Source organism: Magallana gigas, chromosome 2, assembly GCF_963853765.1.
Source record: "Magallana gigas chromosome 2, xbMagGiga1.1, whole genome shotgun sequence".
Taxonomy (NCBI): domain Eukaryota; kingdom Metazoa; phylum Mollusca; class Bivalvia; order Ostreida; family Ostreidae; genus Magallana; species Magallana gigas.
The window spans coordinates 58,795,718-58,816,857 of record NC_088854.1 but is presented as its reverse complement, the minus strand read 5'-3'; the positions used below and the strand labels follow the sequence as shown (position 1 = coordinate 58,816,857).

The 21,140-nt window shown below is 33.0% G+C and overlaps 2 protein-coding genes across 2 annotated transcripts in view; both read right to left on the bottom strand.

Annotated features, from left to right (window-relative positions):
* The window catches only part of LOC136273198 (mucin-22-like), a 167,149-nt gene that overhangs the window by 82,429 nt on the left and 63,580 nt on the right, over nucleotides 1-21,140 (bottom strand). The window lies entirely within an intron of this gene.
* Nucleotides 9,454-18,431, bottom strand: LOC136272590 (uncharacterized). Its single transcript, XM_066074338.1, has 9 exons — nucleotides 18,332-18,431; nucleotides 14,213-14,291; nucleotides 13,358-13,753; nucleotides 12,647-12,780; nucleotides 12,330-12,555; nucleotides 11,712-11,839; nucleotides 11,416-11,626; nucleotides 11,190-11,231; nucleotides 9,454-9,551 (listed from the first exon to the last, which is right to left on the bottom strand). The coding sequence occupies exons 2-9, from the start codon at nucleotides 14,268-14,270 to the stop codon at nucleotides 9,454-9,456; spliced, it is 1,293 nt and encodes a 430-aa protein (XP_065930410.1). The 5' UTR covers nucleotides 14,271-14,291; nucleotides 18,332-18,431.

Genomic DNA, 21,140 nt, shown 5'->3' with positions numbered 1-21,140 from the left:
TAGTATATATACCCTATATAAACATCTCTGTTTCAGACCACAATTCAACAACATACATGTATTGCATGATAGTGAGGGAAAAATGTAGATTTATTTCTCGAAGAAAAAACATATATTTTCCGAGGGAATTGCCCGAGGAAAATTTGTTTTTCTTAGGGGAATAGATTGATTACGTTGATATCTAAAAATTGTTTGAATTTTTAATAGCAATAACGTGATTGTTTGATTTTTTCTGTTACTGTCTTGCTTTTCTTTCATAACTTCGAATCATAGATAATTATGTTGGTTTTGTGATATATCGAGAATCATAATGATTATCTGTTTTTGATTTTATCATACTTGTCTACATCATATGCTCATATCGGCTTCTTCATTCCTGCCACGTGACTGTCTAGACAAATCAAATATAATAGAATAATCATATTGAGGTATAATAATAAATGCTGCTTCATCTCTGTTTCTTTTTGGGCGGCATATTCTCTCTCTTTCAACTATGCCTACTGAAGAGCGTCGGAAATCGGCGGTATATATACCCCTCTGACTCGCATGAGCATTCGTACCATTGAACGTATGATCGCACGTCCAATCGCACTGGGCACGTTCAATCGTCCGATCACCTCGTCTCTCGCACGATCCTATCGCATTATCTTTCAACAGTCGCTTTCACTGTACAACAGTTGTATATAGATGCAAGATATATCGCAAGATTTAATGCGTTTATATCGCACAACGCTCGCTTAGATCGTGCAAATTTCGTACGAACACTTTTTTTGTCCCCCGCCGCAACGCGGAGCGGGGACTTAGAAATGCCGGGCGTCCGTCCGTGCGTCCGTGTGTCCGTGTGTCCGTCCGTCACACTTTTTTGTAAGCGCTCTCATGCCTACAAATTTTGACGGATTTTCATTAAATTTAGAACAAATGTTAATACCACTATTACCGTGGGCAAGTCTGAAAATCAGCATTGGTCGATGCTTTTTGTTGGAGTTATGGGACCTTGACCACAATAATGACTCCGTTTTATCCAAAAATTGACCTTGTAAGCGCTCTCATGCCTACAAATTTTGACGGATTTTCAATAAATTTATAATAAATGTTTATAGCACTAATACTTTGGTCAAGTTCGAAAATCAGCTTTGGTCAATGCTTTTTGTTGGAGTTATGGGACTTTGACCACAATAATGACTCCGTTTTATCCCAAAACTCACCCTCTAAGCGCTCTCATGCCTACAAATTTTGAGGATTTACATGAAATTTATACCAAATGTTTATACCACTAATTCATTGGTCAAGTTCCTAAATCAGCCTTGGTCGATACTAGTATACTGATTGACCGGCGGGGGACCCAGGAATTCTATTCTTGTTCAAATGCGATTATTTCGGCAACAGTTTGCGATTCATATCTAATTTTATCGGTCGCACGCATATTCAGTCGTTTCTGGTCGTGCGCCAATTATGAAAGGGGCTTTAAGTGCTCGTCCTCCAATTGTGAAAGGGGCTTTAAACAACTATTCAAACTCAATCGTATTCTAATTACAACAGATATTATTTCAACGCTTAAATTATATTGCCACTTAGTCAAAAGTGCATGCGCATAGTATATTTTAAAAAATAGGTATACTCGAAAAATTTATTTTTTAATGAGACAGATAATATCTAACATATTTTATTTCTAATTTCAAGAAGAACCAACCACTTACATTGGAGGGCCGTTTGTTGTATTGTCTGAAAAAAGAAGTTACGTATGATTTAACGATTCCTCTTAGGTAAAATAGTTGACAATTGTAAATGGTTGATTATCAATAAAAAATGAATTTAAATTTTTGAAATACACTTTTGAACAGACTTAGTTAAGAAGCATGCTGTCGTATGTTTGACAAGTATGTCACACAAGAGTATGCTTAAAATATGAAATGTGAAATTGTTGAAAAGTTATATGGTTATAACGAAGTCTCAGGCAACGATAAGAGAACTCTTGTAATGTACATTTATAGTTACTGGATCTACCAAAGGTATAATAATTGTGCGATTGATATGGAAATGCGGGGAATCCTGCTAATTTTTTTCGTAATATTTCTCTTTTTTTCTTATTTTCCACTAAAAATATTGCTTTATATGTGAATACAGAAATAATTACCAATTGAAAGGTCTGTAGCTGAGTAAACCAATGATTTTGATATAGGTATGGAATTTTTTATCATAGCATTTTGAATATAGCTGAACAGTGCTTTACTGACTAATTGCAAGGACGAGATTACAGAATTCAACTTTAGAAAAGTTAATCCTTACAACCATTCTACAGAGTAATGCAAAAAAGTGGTCGTTAAAATGGCGTCACGTTAACTTTTTGGCAGTCATCGCCTATGTTTAAAGCACATTTTCCTTAATTAAGGTATCCCACTGCTCAATGTCTTTGTATCAAGAATTTCTTGTGAAGTATATTATTGAAATCTGTAGACAAAACAAACTTGAAAAATACAAAGAAAAAGGGGTTCAGTTTTTACTCCTCTGAGTTACAGCACATTTAATTTGACCTTTTTGCACCTAAAATGCAATTTCAGCCTTGTTGTCATTTTTTGCCAGTATATTTAATCAAGCAAAGATATTTCATCAAATATTTGTTTTTAATTATGTACAATGATCAGAATGAATAAAGTGATTACGAAAAAAATTTGTATCAAGGACGACGGACCTAATTTATTTCCAAAAGAGATTTTGTATTCAAAATGTTATATATTGTTAATCAATTAATGGCAAGTGAAAATCAATAAAAAAAATTAATTATTATCGACTTCCTTATTTTACTGGGGCGCTTCATTACAGATATGATAGAAAGTAATCAGAATTTTCTGGGGTGTGGTATAAAAACTGATATTTTAAAATTCTGCAATAGATTTTTTACTCTATTCAAATTGTAATATTAAGAAGTCAATTAGCTTACTGATGAACAGAAAAATAATGTAGGTCATCGACCTAAATTTTTTGAGGGGTTGTGTCAAAGTTCACTGCATGCATATGGTTCATTGTTTTTCTTCAGAAATATAATTGAAAAAGGACATAATTAATTATTGCCTGACATTACGATAACTGCTATATACATATTTAATGTAAGGCTAAGATATAAATTCAATATCTACCAGATAATAACACTATAAACTGCCTTTTTGTCGTTTTAGGATTTATAAACCGTGGAAATATAATGGAATTGACGCAAACAGAGAAAATTCGGACTAATTTTTTTTCGTAATTTTTCTCTTCTTTTTTTCTTATTTTCCACTAAAAATATTTCGGCATCACAAATGATGTTAAGTAGAATGATGTAATGATGTAGGTAAGTACGACAGTCATATTCATAGCATATGCGCGGACATATGCGCGGATTTCTGCGCAGAGATGCGAAATCTTGAATTGGGTCCGTCGTCCTTAGGCTGCATAGCTTTTTTTTTTTTTTTACCTTTTTGCACTTAAAATATACAATTTATTTAATAATGGTAATTTGATTTAAAATAAAAACTTTTTGAATATCAAGAATTTTATAAAATTAATTCAGTTTGCCTAGATATGTATTCAATATTATTTTGACATAATAAAATGATGTTATATTTTAGATAGAGGGCTTCAAAGGTAAATTTCTTGCAAAATTTGGCATTAAAAAATTCATACCTTTTCTATATAATTGCATAATTTTATGCTAAAAGTCTATCAACTCACAGGATTTAATTTTCTACATGTTTTACAGAACCTATAGAATATGTTTCAAACTTTAAATGTAAAAAAATTGTCTTATGAATAAAGTATGATAAAAATAAAATATTGAAATTTCATAATATTGCTCGATTTCTGTCATTTTGTCTAAAAGTCCTTCCGCAGGAAAAAAAGTTTCTCTAAACTCTGAAAACTTGTTTGTTTACTTAATTTAATTAGGTTTTCTTATGAATGTTGTTTGATTATGAAATAATAATTTTTCTGTGCTGATTAAATAAATATAATCATTATAATTTTAAATATAATGATCATGTGCGCAATGAAATCAAAACTTGAGGAGTGATATACCTTAAATGATGCAAAGTTGCTGAAATAACTTTCTAGTTTCATGTACACGAAAATGGCTTTAGACGAAGAGTAAAAGGGAAAAAATTGATTATAAAAGAAGTGAATAGACAAAATCGGTTCTCGTTGTCTCGTGAAAAGCGGAAATGGACTGTTGAAAATAATTGGAAAAAAATATGTTGTCTAATGAAAGTAGGATAATGTTGGCCAAGATGAAAGAGTGTACGTATGGAGAAAAGCGAGGAAATGTGGATATGTTTCACATAAACCGCGTTTGATGTCATGATATGGGGTGTATTTCTTGGTTCGGACCTGGCACAGTTGCATCCGTGGACGGAAAATTAATGCAAATAAATACCAAGATATTGTAGAAGATAATCCTTTGCCTGCTGGCACGAATATAATCCTGAAAGGGGTAATATTTTCCAGGATGATACGGCCCCGGTTCATCGCGCTAGATCGACGGTCGAATACAAAACTCACAACTATATTCCCTTACTATCCTGGCTTGCTCAGTCACCGGATACCAATATAATAGAAAACTTATGAATTTTAATTAAAAGAAAATTGCGATCAAGAAACCAGAACATAAATTCATAGGCAAACGTACTTCAGGAATTTAGAACATTTGGTTTGATATAACCTGCAATATGTTCAAATTTTATACAACTCCATTTCCAGCCGATTTATGCAGGTCATCCGGCTAATAGGTGATTCCTCAAAGTATAAGGTGAGTTTGTTTAAGTTTTCTGATGTGTTTATGTTACTTTTAATTATATGGTTTGTCAAAGCTTGCACGGTGTGACAATTTTTGCAAGTTCAAAATTAATTTAATGATAAGATCATTAAGTAATCGTGTAAACTCACTAGTTTCCTCCGGCGGATTTTCTTTCAGACTACAGATGTAAACAAGCACCAGAATGATCACGATCAGGACGACGACCCATCCCACCACCGCGAGAACAATCAATCCAGTGTTTGATTCAGCTGTAACGTACAACAAATGAGCTTACTCACATTTATATGTAACAAAAATCTGATTACACTTGGAATTGATAATCTTTTTATATTGCCATTGATTGATTTTACGTTTAAGTTAAAAGAAATCGTTTCATTCAATATGATATATATAAGTTTTTCTTTTAAAGACAAGATCTAAAGTTAAAAATGGTAAATTATGTTTGCTGCTCACATTTACATTTTAATTTTATTGAGGGCAGAAATATTGTGTTTATGTATTAAGATGGTTTCAGGTTTGTTCTTATCATTTTTTATTTACGAAATAATACAACTAGCTGTGTGTCTATTAAGATGTTAAAAATACATGGTACTCAAGCAATAGTCTTGAAACCAAGCCAGTGTGTTGCAAGACAAATGCTCAAATTGATGTTAAAGAGAGAAGTGTCGAATAAGGAACATATTTTTAAAGCGTCTCTTTTAGAGTATCGTCTTAATGTATCAGCATAACTTGTATCAGTTTACATTGCATATATATATATATATATATATATATATATATATATATATATATATATATATATATATATATATATATATATATATATATATATATATATATGTTTTTATTTTGCACATGTGTCAGTTTTATTGCGTAGCTGCTTAACACAAAGGGTAGGTATAAATTCACAAATTCACAATTATCTGGTAAGACAGTGTTTCATTATTGGATTACAGTGTTACTGCATATTTTGAGGTATAGCGCACTTAATATACGATTTGCCTCCAAAATAGCGCTTTTGCAAACATCGGGATTTTTAATATTATACACTATTTAGTAAAAATACATTCAAAGAAGCGCAATTTACACAATTACCATGTTAAAATGTTCTTAATTATCTTGCACGGTATCATTAAAATCTGAAGGTTTTGTCATAGATAGATATAAAAGTCTTTAAAATGCAAAAAAGTTGGATTTTTTGCTACATATGAACCACATTAAACAAAAGACATTTGACTGAAATCATGTTGTAGTACACGATAGCATTGAATTAATTTTGGTTAACGTGTCTTTGCACTTAGAATTAGACAAATATTTCAATTAGTGATTTTTCTAATACTATCATGTATTTAGCCGTATGTATTAAAAAGACATCATATGTAATAAAAATGACAATAATAAACTGTCAACCATTTCAAAAATCCATAAAACGAAATACAAATTCAAAGCAGAGCAACATGGACCTCTAAAAAGACTAAGGTAGGATCAGGTGCCTAGGAGGAGTAAGCATCATCCTCTTACCGGTCACACCCGCAGTGTGCTCTTTGGCGTAATCGGTAAAAAGCGGAAAAGTCCGTACATTAAATATGGTCTAACAATTAGTATGAAAAAAGTCAGTATGCGACCCAGTGGAGATTGTATTTGCTGACAATTCGTTGTATCGACCATAGAACCTACGAAAAGATGACTTCAAACGAGACTGTTGATAATCCTGTTTTATCAACTTGTTTGTCAGTAGCTTGCCTCGCTTTAGAAACTGTTCATACAAAGAGCACGCCCTTGTGTATGAAATTGACGGAGAGACAAAAACACTATATGCAGGTGATGAAGGTATATTGTTACATAAGTAAGGAAAGTTGACTATAGAAAAAATTGAAGCCATCGCGTTTATCATAAAGTTTTGTCGTTAGGTTACCATCGATGTCCATTTCCAGCAAAATATCCAAATATGAAACAAATGAAACAGACTGTGTGGTATCTTTTATTTCAAGTTCACTGGGATATATCGAGTCGACGTAAGTATGGATATAACAATTGTTTATTGATAATACGTCGTCGGTATACCTGAATGTTGAGTTGAAGGCCACAGCGGGTAATTTATTTTTTTCACGTACAAGTTTTTGAATATATTCTGCTTCATAAGAATACAAAAATAGGTCTTCTAACAATGGGGCTCAATTGGTACCATTAGGAATTCCAACAAACTGTTGGAAGACTTGATTTCCAAATACTACATAGATGTTGTCTATCAGAAACTTAACCATTTTTTTAATGTCAACTTCAGACTACTTGTGTGTGCAATCAGAATGGTTTTTAACATACTAATCTTTAGGATTTCCAATGACAAGGTAAGCATTTTTACGACTTCCATTTTTATGGAAGAAACAACTGTCGATAATATCAAAAAGCTTTGATTTTAATTTGTCATTGGGAATGGTTGTATAAAGCATTCAAAAACCGTACGTTTTGATGTTATTGATTTTGGTAAGGTTTTGTGACCTGAAATTTTCTAAGAGTTTTAGTATCCACATCTGATTTACATCGCTTCTAGATTATAATTGTTATATGCGGGGCCTAGAGGTAATACGTGTATCTTTGAATCCATCAGGTAGTTAATATTTTTTTCTCTTCATTTAAAGTACGATAAGAATAGAGTTAAAATCATTTGTGTCTAATCTACTTTTTTTACTTAAAATATTTGTTTTTAATTCAGAGTATGAACAAATGAAATAAAAACAGATCTCTTCACTTCACTAACTCTATGCTCTATTTACATTTCTTCATTCATTGCATATTCCTGGAGGTTATTCCGGTTCATAATATCAAATGATTTATACACAGAGTTCATTTCTCGATGCAGGTTTCCTGACTTGATGACAAGTCAGGGATGACGGACACCATTACACATTCAGTACTTAGGTTTAAAAAATCATATTGCGACAGGTACCTGTATCTATTTTTAGCATCAGGTACATTCTGTTCAAGCATGGGTGTAGCAAAATAATGGGAAAGGCGCTTTACCTCTTTGTAAAAAGTATATTTGAAAGACAAACACGGCTTTTCAACAAATTGTTTATCAAAACAAAGTATACATTATTTCTCTTTTGAAAAGTAAACATACTTGCAGGAATACATACCATATCTAAACGAATCATGGATTTAATTATTCAGTAATACAGGATATATGTATTTTTTCTTTATTATATATCACCTGTACAGAAAGTTACACAAAGCACAATACGAGGTAGATGTAAGGTGCAGGATTAACTGATGTTTTGACCTTGAGTAACTACCGTGACCTTGGGAATGGTCGTGGAAGTTGAAGGTGTGGTGACTATTGCAGACTAATGAAAAGACATGTGTACACACAATCTGTCTTATTGATAGCAGTTTACACAATTAATGTGATGTTAAAACGTATAAATGTGGACTGAAGAATTTCAATAAAAGTCAAAGATGTTGACATCATAATCAACCTTTCATTAAAAATTGACATCTGCCTGCTTATCTATATTATACTTTTATGTAAATAAGTTGATTCTTATTGGTCAAAGATCTTTTGTTTTTAAAAATAGACTTATATACCTTCAGTTTTCGTCGAATTTGTCGAAGATGGAAGATCTGTAAGAAAAAGTTTTTAGTATTTAGTTATTACTACAGCATTACAATATGCTTAACGTAATACAGACGTGAAAATCTATTAGTTTGATGTGTCAAAATCAGGTAACAACGTCAATATTTCATTAATATTAAAGGGCTTCCAAATCTATAACTACTCTCCCAGTAGTTCATCGCTTTATGAAATTGGGCATAAAATGTCATTTTTACTTTGATAATAGAATTTTCGAAGCCTTGAAAAATATGATCGCATATTATCAAGGCTATTGGTAAAAAAAGGTTTTCCTGTCCATAAAATTGGTAGTTTTGATGTCTAAAATACAGGTTTTTTTTGTGTAAAGGTAAGGTTAGGAGTTGAAAACTTCTGAATGTGTTGAACAGGAGTATATTTTGTTCGATTTTGGACATGAATTGTTTAGTTTGATACACCTCAAAACACTGGTGCAATAGCAACGTTTTGAGCCTTTCCGTAAGACTCAAATGCATTGCATACGTGTACAATACAACACATCCATCGCTTCATTAACATGGAAATAAATATATTGTAGATTTTTGTTAAAAATGGGACTTTTCAGTATATTTAATAATTTACAAAAATATATAATAATGTAAAAGAGGTATTTATCTCTGCTCAGCTAGTACAGGGTGGTGACAAAAGTGAGTAAATTGGCGTCCATTTTGAATTCTGATTGTAAAGAAATCAGGGTAATAAAAACCTACTAACCTTTCTGCTGAGTTTTGTTTTGTCCTAATATTTAGTAATATGGTCATTTGATCTGATAACTATAGTCGACGGGGAATGGAGAAATACAAGTTATGTATGTTCATTTAAGGAATTTATAGACAGGCATACCGAAGTACTGCTTTCAGATCATCAACTGTGTCAATGTCCAGCATATGTCTTTTTACTTGTTTTTTTTAAAAGCAACCAAACATTTTCGATTATATTTATATCAGGAGACTGAGTAGCCCATGTGAGAGTTGGAAATGTAGTTATTTTCTTTCCAGGTCTTAGTAATGTTTGAGGCATGAGGTGGTGCATTGTCATCCTAAAACATGTATGGCTTATCTGTGAAATATTTGGCTATGACTCGCCACAGGCTCTCATCTAATACGTTGATGTATTTCTCACTGTCCATATTTCCATCTATGAAAGTCAATAGTCCCTATTCATGATAGGTAATACAACCCCACAACATAACTTTCAAATTCCAGCCAGTGTGACGTTTCAAATCACTGATGCATTAAGATAGGATCTTACTCCAGTTTTCATCCACTGTTCATGTTAACTTACTCCTAGCCCACGAAACACGACGGACTGTATTTATTTGTCGAACGACCAATTTCTTAGCGATAGCTCACTTTCCCAGGTCATATTTATGAATGGATCGCTGGATTGTCCTTTTGGACACAGATATAGGTTAAAAGTGTTAAAGTCATTAGTAATTCCCTCGAATGATTCTATTTAAAGTCCGGCAACTTCCATCGTCCATCTTTTTAGGTCGTCCTAATCGGGGGCGATTTTCAATTGAGCCGCTTCATGATACCGCTTCAAAAATCTACAGATAGTAACTGGACTTATTAGATATTTCACTTTGTTTGGTACCGCTGTCAATAGCTCCAAAATAATTTTTTTCGTTTCATCTTGTTTGGTATCAACTGTAAACCAATGGCGGTCGAAAACAGAAGCAGAAGCTTGTACCTCTAAACACTGAAGAGCTGGCACAGGCGTACCCAAAATCATTCTTATTTATGACAACAACAACATTTGACGCTGTGTATGTATCCAAAATTTATTTTTACAAACCCGACAAGAAGAATCAGAATTCAAAATGGCCGCAAATTTACTCACTTTTGTCACCACCCTGTACTTGCAGCTATTGAAAGCGACTCACTCCATTTTCCTAAAGATATATTGTGTTTTAAGTAAATGCAGTTAGAGTCAATTTTGAAGCCCTGACAAAAAGGCACAAACCAACAAACCATTGAGAACCTGTATTTTAAAATAAATAGATTAAAAGTGTTTATTTTGTATTATTAAAACAATAATAATTGTAACATTTAGTGCTGGGTTCTAGATAATGTAAAGGGCTTTGGTTCATTTCCAGTGTTGTTGGATTATTACAGAACCGGATATCAATAAGGATGTTTGTTTATAACTGCAGGCCTCTAGCTCTCGATCTCAAAATCGGATGGACGACCCAAGATCTAAGTCTTAAGTAAGGTAATTTTTTACATTTCTTGAAATTTTGATTTCTGCTGAGTGCTCTCGCCATTTATTAAATTTATTAAAGAGAGCCTAACAATTATTGTACATAAAGACTTTAGCAAATATATCACTTATTGTTCCTGTCATACACATAACGTTAAACTATTGATAAATATCATAAACTATACATGCTCAAGTAATGACTAAGATCTATAACAAAGACTTGAAGCAGTTTTTAATAACGGTATATTAGTCAATTAGAAGAAAACAAAGAAAAACTAGTTCCTAAAGTGTCTGTCAAATAATGTTGATGAAAGAAGTAACGGACACAAACAAAACGTTGTAAACTTGGTCATTTATGGAACAAGACCATAAAAACATTTTCCGGATCTGAGAGTTAGTTTATACATCACAGAGTTGTAGTCATATAACCAACTTATATTCAATTTGTTATTTTTTTTCAAAACTTATTTAATGAATTTATTGGGAACTACAACAGCTTACCGATGCTGATATTGAAGTATTGTATTGCTGTTCCTGAACCACAGATACTTTAATTTGTTTTTATTTACATACCATCTGTTGAAGGAGCACTGGTGGTAGATGACCCTTCTGTACCTGATAAATACAATGATTTAAATACTTTAATTACGAAAAGTTTGGCAAATCAAGGTAATATTTGTTTTAATTGGATCATCATAACCTGTTGTCTGTTTGAAAGATTATTTATGCCCTGAAATGAAATAAGATTTAAACAATGCAATAAATCGCCTAAGATATTCTATACACTATGACAATTTACCAGTAGTGCTGATGTTGACATATTGTATGGCGGTCCCCGTCCCACACAAACCGGTATCTCCGGACTCGCATAAGAACCTTGTGAAAATATCTTCACTGGTCAGGTTGTACGTAATGGTACTGGACTGATTTCCAGCGTCGGAGTGAAGAGGTGTTTGGGACAATCTTGTGAAACTTGGTTCATTTTTCTTTTGGATACACCAACCAATCGTCTGAAATCACATTGAATTTTCTTTTAAATGCGCCAAGAAAATTAAATAAAGTTCTTCGTTAATAATGTATTGTGATGATACTTACTTTGTTAGGGTCACTACCAATCTGTCCTTGACAAGTTATCTGTAGGACTGTTCCCACTGGAAATTGTCGCTTAGTTGTATCATTATGATCATTCATGATTCTCACTTTTACAATTAGAGTTGGCCTGACTGAAAGAAAAGTAATGTAGGGCCAATTACGTTTTAAAATTTCAAATGTTAAAATAATTAAAGTGTCATTTGTTAAAAAAAATAATGCTACTTATTGTCATACACGATTACCACCATTCGAAAAAGATTTATCTACAACTCGTGAATTACTATAATTTTATATTTATCGGAGAATGTGGACTATAAAAAAAACCTGTATGTATTAAGTGTGCCTATAGATATTTTAATTAACTTTATTTATTGAAGAAAATATACTTGTACAAGGAAAAATTGCATTTCCTTATTTATCAAGAGAAGTTGAGTCACTTTTGTTCATGGAGATTCCACGCCAAAATATTCTATTCAAAGCGAGGTTATAATAGTAAACATATGTATACGGAAAACATAATGCATATTAACAAATACACAAAGAAATGTAGTACAATGACATATCTATACAAGTTTAATCAAAGATGAAATACATAATACATATTACCGTATAACATCTTACCAATGGTGATATTGACATATTGTATGGCTGTCCCCGTTCCACAAGTACCAGTGTCTCCAGACTCACACAAAAACCTTGTAAACGTGTCATAATTAGTCAGGTTGTATGTGATGGTACTGGACCGCGTGTACTGACATCCTAATGGAGTAGCATCTGAGTGGATCGGGGTATTGGCTAATGTGATAAAACTCAATTCACTGGCCCTTTTAGCGCACCATCCAATCGTCTGAAACCACAGCAAGAAGTGTTGTCACCCTGCAAGAAGAGCCAAGACATTCACAGTTTTTGGCTCAGTACATTGATGTATTGATACGTACATTACTTGGGTCACTACCGATCTGTCCTTCACAGGTTATCTCTATTACTGTTCCAATGGAAAACTGTCTATTTGGTGTATCATTAGTCTCACCCAGGATCCTTACCCGAGGCATCTCTATCACGTTTGGTTTGACTGAATGAAAATAAAATAAGATTACATTAAATTTTTGCATCTATTATATCTTATTTATCTGAAACTCTTATTGCAATAGGCACGTAACATCGTTTTTGATACCGGGGTTGGGGGGGGGGGTGGGGGTGGGGGGGGGGGGGCAGACTTATCCCAAATATCTTGACAAGCCAAAAAAACACCACTTTTCAAAATCTTCAAAATCTTTTAAATCCTAATCCTTGTGGGGGGGGGGGGGTTGTAGTATATCTATATCTATAACTTCATTTTCACTCAAAATATATGTAAATTTTAGAAAATTGTTGTTGCGAGAAAAGTGGGGGGGGGGCAGGCTCACCTGCCCCCCCCCCCCCAGGATGCCACGTGCCTGTGCAATGAGGGCATTTTCAAAATCGGTTTCTATTTAAACAAAAGTATGCATCAATATTCATCATTCTGTATCAATTCTTAAATGCTTTGAATTATTTTGCAACCAATCGATGTTATATACGTATATTGATACATTAGCCACATTTCAAAATTCTGTGAAAAATAGTAAAAAAAAAATGATGTTAATACGCTTATTAGATGCAGTACATACTATTGTAAGTAATTGTGATTGGCATCGTTTCACTTTCGAATGCATTTGATTGAAGGTCGAATCCAGACATTTTACATTTGTACAATTTAAAGTCATCGGGGCATCTGACGATGTCTTTTAGTATTGTAAATCTCAATTGTGGCGTGCTTTTTGTGCTTATAGAACCGGAAGCTATAGCTCCTCTGTTATATAATGTTGAGTCTGCCCACAAAAGTTTGTTTCCACTGGCAACTGAAACTACTGTGGTAAAGTTACCACTAGCATTCTTTGAGAGCTGAATGAAGAATAAGGAAGCGAGTTGTGAAGGATTAGTGATGGAGCAGAGGACAACCAAATCATTCTCCCGGAGGGTCACTGTTTGTGGGATGGCTTGAATCTGGACGTTCTGGGATGAGGCTGAAACGATTGACAATCAAAATGAAAGTACAAGTGATTTGAATATATGGCATAATATATTAGACAACAATAAACGGATAGGACATAGTTTTAGAAGTAAGAATACTTGAAACTATAGACAAAAAATCTGGACACGTTTTTCAAGACTCATTATTGATTATAAAAGTCAAGTTTACCTGTAAGAATTTTACCCCCTTTTTTATATACATTGTACCTGAGTTAAATGACAGATTATACCAAGGAAAAAATCAATTAATTAGTTACTTATAATTTAATTGAATTAAGAAAAAGTGCTGGGATGATTTTTTGATCCTTCACCCAACTATACAGCTTTTAGCCTTGTTTAGGTGAACGATCGTGCCCTGACTCGCGAAAGTTTTTAAATGGCGACTTATTCTTTAATTTCTTGGTTTGGAAAAAGTTTCCAGACAAAAAAATAGTACTTTTCTGGATACTTACCTTGTGAAATGAGACTTAAAAGAGCTGACCAGACGAGTGAATACGTCATGTTGTTCATTTCATGAAACGAATTCCTGAACTAATACAAAAAATGGCGGTAAACGGACTGTAATATAATTTTGACTTTAACTACGGCAGTTAATCAATACGCATGATATGATACTTTAATCAATAGCACATAACAGAGTTAATTAACATTAGGTTTCTAAGCACTCTAGAATACACAAAATATGCGTAAGGTTTGTATTTTTGATGGCCTCAATCTATACGCATTTGAAAAAATAAATAATTCGGAAATTGATAGTGGGACATAATAAGATTTGGAGAATCTAACATGATATTCCCTTACAGTTTTAAGAGTTATAAGAGTGTTTGTTTAATTGAAAACATGGTTTAAAACTTTTCATACCCCCTTATAAAGAAAAGTATAATGAATCTTTAAGCAATGTAAATATCATCTAAATTTGTCGCAATAATCATCTTTTGTAATCGTAACTTTACTTTTGTGACATAAATTGTGATTTATAAAGTAACAAACTTGATCAATACATGCAGTTAATGTTCAAAGGAAATAATTTTATTTATTCAAAGTCACAAGTTCTATATTTAGATCAATAGATAGTAAAAGGGTAAAAAATCAAAATAATAAAACTAAATAAACAAAAAAATGTTTGCAGAAGTTAAATTGGCTAAATCTTTAACAACAGAGACCACACAGCATTTTTAAAAATTTGCAACTCATATTTATTGAAACTTACAATGATTTTGAGTGTCATTTAAAAGACAATACTGTACATGTTTAAGTCAAGGGCATATTTCAAGATTTAAACAAACGACTCATTTTAAAACACATACCAATGGATAGTCATCAGTGCAAAGTCTAATTACAAAACTATAGAACTTGTTAACATATTGTTGATATAAAATAATGGCCATAATTTGTTATTTTTAATATAACTCATCAACAACATTTGCTTTGTTTTAAATACTGTTAATACCATTTTTAACCTTAAAAGTATAAGGCACTTTTAATAATAACTTTAATATCTCTGGATTTGTTGTAGTAATTTATGCAAAATATATCAGGCATCCCATTTTTTGTTGTCGCTAGCTATCATTTTTTTTTAAAGTTAATTATGAATAGTCATTATTTTGTTATAAAATTTGAAAAGTGTCATCATAACATTGAGCTATTGGGATTGCTAATAATTTATTATGGTTTGTTAAGAATTACTTTCATATACTTCAGGTATATTATGGTTTTTTTTTAGGAATTGTCGTTATTTTCTTTATTGAATTATGAGTATGATTAATATTTAGAACTTTAATTAACAGTGTATTTTATCACAACATGGCATATTTATCAAAAGAGTAATAAGAAGCATTCCTTTTAAATGACTCAAAACTGAAACTGACCCCTTAATCATTATTTGAATCTAAAAAGTAAAAAACACCAGGTTACAAAATAGAACAAAAGGTAAGACCCTGACAAAGAAGGGGAATGAAGGGGAATGAACATATTATAGTCTTTATTGCCCATACTGTTTTTAACTAGTCCGCTCTCTTGTTTGATTGCTTACAAAGAAACCTTACAATTGAAATCTCGCAGGTAAAATAAAACCCAACAAAACAAGTTAAAATCAAATCATACCGCTGTTAATGAATAACACAAAAGGGCATTGTTTCCAACATGATCACCTTTAGAATATAATAAAACAAAAATTACACGGTAGAAAACTAACAAAATGAATCAAATAACATAATAAAATGAAAATTGTCTAATTTTTCAGCCCAACACATAAAAATTCACTGTGTTAGCAGGTATGTAATTTTTTCCGGCAATGATTGCTACCTTCATAACCCGCAAGAATCATCAAAGGAAACATTTTATTATTCATACCTACGTCTTTCTTGTAGCAAAATTTAAAAAAAACAGATCGTAAAGCTTGAAAAAGTAAATAAATTATTGTTAATGTACACCAGTACATCCGATAAAAGAAAGAGACAAATTGTCTTCTGTATGAATTTGAGTCTAACCGTGATTTTGATTAATGAGCTGACAGTTTTCCATCAATCGATAAAAGGGGCGTGTAGATTTTAGTTCTGTCAATTTCTACAGAGTTATGTTTGTACAATCAATTTCCAGACAAGAAAAAGACAAAATTATACTTGGTGGATGCTAATATCTGTCTAAATGTTGATTTTTTTGTATCATATCATATACTCATAGTCGTATTATTAATTGAATTCACCAAGCTGACCCAGCAAAATACATAACATTTGCCTGAAAGACACAGAGCCCGGCAACATACGGGACCTATGAAATGGAACTTGACAATATGATAAATGTTTATTACTCTGCTATTACAAGTAATTGGTGGATGTTGGGCGCATAATAATTTTGTGGGTTTTTCCTGGGGAGCCAGCTGACCAGTGCTCCAGTTTAACTACCCACGTAGAATAGTGGGCCCGAGTATAGAGCATCAGTGCCGAAGACCTGCCTCTCTCACCCTGTCTCCTGCAGTGCTTCCCGATTAAGAACTTTTGTGTGGCAAAGGCTTCTTTTTAACCTAATTATCCCCTCGCGCAACTTGTTGCGAAGGGGTTATAGCATTGCTGCTGGGCGAGTGTGTGTATGTACTTATGTATGTCAATCTGATTAAAATACAGATCTCTAGATAAGCGCACAGCGCTGTGCGCTTATGTAGAGATCTGTATTTTAATCAGATTGGTATGTACGTGTGTCTTCTTAGGCTTGGAAGCAAGATATAAAGAAAACCCTTGCACGGATATTTATCAAACTTCGTATACTTATTTGGCATGATAAAAGAACAAACCCTCTTGATTTTCAAGTCAATTAGTTAAGTACAGGTAAACAAAAAAGACTTTTAGTACAAATGGAGGGTTAGTACAATTTAATCTCCTCATTTACTTTTGCAAAACTGTATATTCCTAAGTAATGCATCCCCTACACAATATTTCATGTCGCGAGTGGATGCTCCGCCTAGCGGTGCCCGTGTTATTACCTGCGCCAGCCTGTAGCATCCTCTCACTGAGTTGAGGTGGATATGGCCCCTGCTAAACCCTGTGTATGCCCCACTATACAAAAGCCTCTAACTTTGAAAGCTTTGAATACCCAGGTTTGGGAGCAGAAAGTCCACACATACCACTGCGAACTCCGCAGTCCCGTTACAGACATTGGCATAATGTCTCTCACAAACCCTTATTATACAAATCAATATTATATATGTAAACTAATATATATAAAACTTAGTGTAGATGCTTGCATAAATAAATGAGGCAAAAATTGTTGGATACTTGTAAAATATTTATATTTGCCTTAGATTGCACATGAAACTGAATAAGCATTACAACAGACAAATACCAAGTAGGCAGCACATAAATAAAATAAACAATTTGGGCCAAAGCATTGGTCCCATTATAGTAGCAAAACATGTATCAGAACTTTCTGAATACTAAACAAAAAGTGTACATACATGGAACTAGGAACAGAATAAAATTGCTTTTCAAGAAACCACTGGATACTGAATCCCTTGTCCATCAATGAAATATGAAAAGTACACAAGTGACAGCCCATTTGTTTCATGAGTTGTAAAGGTAGAGGACCAGCTTCTTACTTAATCCACCTCTTTGTGAACCCCATTCTAAATTTTGTTCCATGTTAGCTTCAAACATATATTATCATCATCTCAAATCCTAGCAACTATACTGCATTAATTATATCAACTTTTCAAACATTACTGTCATAGCCCATAAGATACTTTTCCTTGTGTCACCCACAGACTTATTGCAGCACTTCCAACATTCAATAATTTAAGCACTTTCCTAAGTTACAAGCTGAACAGTATATCTTGACTCACCTTTAAGCTTAACTTTGTTTCTTGTGAGTTAATACATCACATTATGTATCTCATTGCAATGAATTTTGAAGCTTAATCATGTGCCACAATGCAATCACTCTTTAGTTCCAAAAATTATCAGGTTGGTAAGGCAACTACTACCCAGCCAGGCGGATTCTTCTGATTGGCATTTTAATATTACATGAATGGCTACCCGCGAAGACCAGTTGCTTATACTTTAATAACTATAACATCATACCTGTCCACAGTCTTTTCACGACTCACGTCTCACGTAGACTTTTACGTAACACAATTATGATTACAAATCTAGTCTACTTGTTGCAAGTTGGCAATTTAAATGTTTGTTAAACTGCCTGTGTCAATCCAATTCGTTGTACAGTGGATTAAGTATCTGGCTTGTGAACTGCATATTATGAGGTCTAATACGCTTGCCGCCTTTATGGTTCATGTTTAAAGAACCAAATTTTTTAAAATAAACTTTTATATCCAAATTGCAAATTATTTCACCTACACGTACTTGGCTTGAATACTTCTTATCCGTCATATTATCTATCATAATCGTACAATTTTCTTGTTATCTTAAAAACTATTTCAAAGTGTAGAGAGTTACCTTAAAAGGGCATGGTCACGATTTTGGTCAAATTCTATTATTCTGTTTTTATTATATAACACATCAGAATAATTAAACGGTCCTTGTGTTGTTTTACAGTTCTTTTATTCTTAAGTTGATTGTTCAATATTGACAGTGGTCCTAAAATAAACAATATATACAACTGAAAGAGAAATCTTTGACATGATTTCATAAAAAAAAATATTTATGACCTCTTGCTATTACACTTTATCATACAACATAACATCTAAGTAAGAAATATAATGAAGTATGAATAATGTTATAATAATGTACACAGTTCACAAACCTAAGTTAGGAATACAGTATCATGGCTTCCGGTCAATGTGACGTCATCATACAAGAGGACTGTTCAATATAAATATATCAAGCCTTACTTCTCAATTTATAAAAACTAAACATACTTAATAAGGAACCACTATTGTAATAAAAACGTTTTGCATTAAACAAGCATTTAAAACCATTTATAACATCAGGACAATTATTATATTAACCTATAAACATACTTATACACAAATGACTAGATGTCAACATCACATCAATTCTCTGACTAGAAGAAAACAACTTTCGATCGGTTAATTACACAGAACTTATTATTCCACAAACTATAGTTATAAATAGAATAATCATTCACTTGTAACATATGTATCTGATCTAATATGAATGTAAGACAAAAATATCATCTATCAGACAAAAGGTTTATCAGGTCTTCCCTTGTCAACACCAACGGTGAAAATGCCGCCAAAAGATGGCCTACTGCCTACACCGTAAATTGACCAATCAATGGACAGATTCACAAGTGTTAAAAAAGTAATAAAAATTACTTTCAACAAAATACTGATATTATTACAGTTATTCAATTAGGATAATATGTTTTACGGTGCTTACGTTGTGGCGAGCGCAGCAAGAATTACACATACCTTGCATCGTTGTCAACTTATAGTGTTATTTAGGTATTATTAGGACGTCAAAGATTTTTGTGAGAGAGAGAGAGAGAGAGAGAGAGAGAGAGAGAGAGAGAGAGAGAGAGAGAGAGAAAGAGAGAGCCCGGTCCCTGTTTGTAGGTGTGTAATTTCCCACCGTGTGTTTTTTCTCTTTATTCTTTTTCACTTAGTTCAAAATGTCCTATTGTTTTTTCCTTCCTACTCATATACCAACCTGCTTACTGTGCATGCATGCTCAATTATAGCTTATATAGCTTAAAATTGGATCGATGTGACAGTAAAGTATGGCTCTTGCTAGAATATATTTATATAATCTCTGCATAAAAAAAATGTAAATGTGAATCTCAAACCCGATGTTAAATATACTTTGCCCTCTTACACATTTCCCCCTTTTTGTCATTGCTTTCCACAGCAATGAATAGGTTGCATAAAACATAATAAAAAATCTAACTATCAAAAAGTACAGGTACATATACACAAAGCAGTGAAACTACATAATAACATCTCATTTTGTAACTACATAATCCCATCTGATTTTGTCTTGCCCACGATTCACTTAAAGTAGCACTTAATGTAGCACCAAGATTCACAATCGTATCACTGAGTTGCTTGAATTTTGACGGTTTGACGGAAATTTGATTGCATGGTACAGTACTCTTAGGTAAGTTGAACGGGTTGGAATGTTTTCCTGCGGTCGCTCTTTTACTTCGTCGAGGCTGTGTCTCTTCCTCTGAATCCTCACTGTTTGCTGCAGGTGCACATGGTTTTTCTATTGCAGCTTCTTCAAAATCCTCAGCAGCTGCGGAATGTTCTTCTTCGTCTTGAATTTGTACGGCCTGTTCTGGAATATGCTCAAGATCCGATCCTTCAGAACTGGAATATCCATCACTCGAATTCACTCTTTCACCTGTGTCTAAGATCTCTTTCCTTGTCACGTTCTTGATCGGGCCAGATCCATCTGCCAGCTGAATAGAATACACATTATCACCGAGATATTTCGCAACTTTGTATGGCGTGGAACACCAGATATCTTGAATTTTATTCCTTCCAATTAATTAATCAATTAATTAATAATAAAATTAAATTTGAGAGCCAGTCGTAAAGTTTAACGGAAGATATAGAGCTCACAATTCTTTGTCTTGCAAACAAGGCTTGTGCCGTGTGTTTGTTGACATAGGTTCAATTTACCATTAAACATCTTTTTCAGGCTGATCTTTTTTTCATTTTAGGAATAAATAAACAGTTCCTAACTTTTAACACATCCATTTGAGGTCTAGAATTAGAATTTTCACTTCTACATTCAAAATGTAAACAAAAGCTATGTTTTCGGAAACCAACAAATCGGTGTTTTATATGATATTTATAATGGCTATAGCATGTAGCGTTATGCTATCGTATTACGATGCCAACCAATGATGTTACATGCCGTTCATTTATTTAAAAGGAATACTTTTTTCAGTCTTGCTTACCCTGCT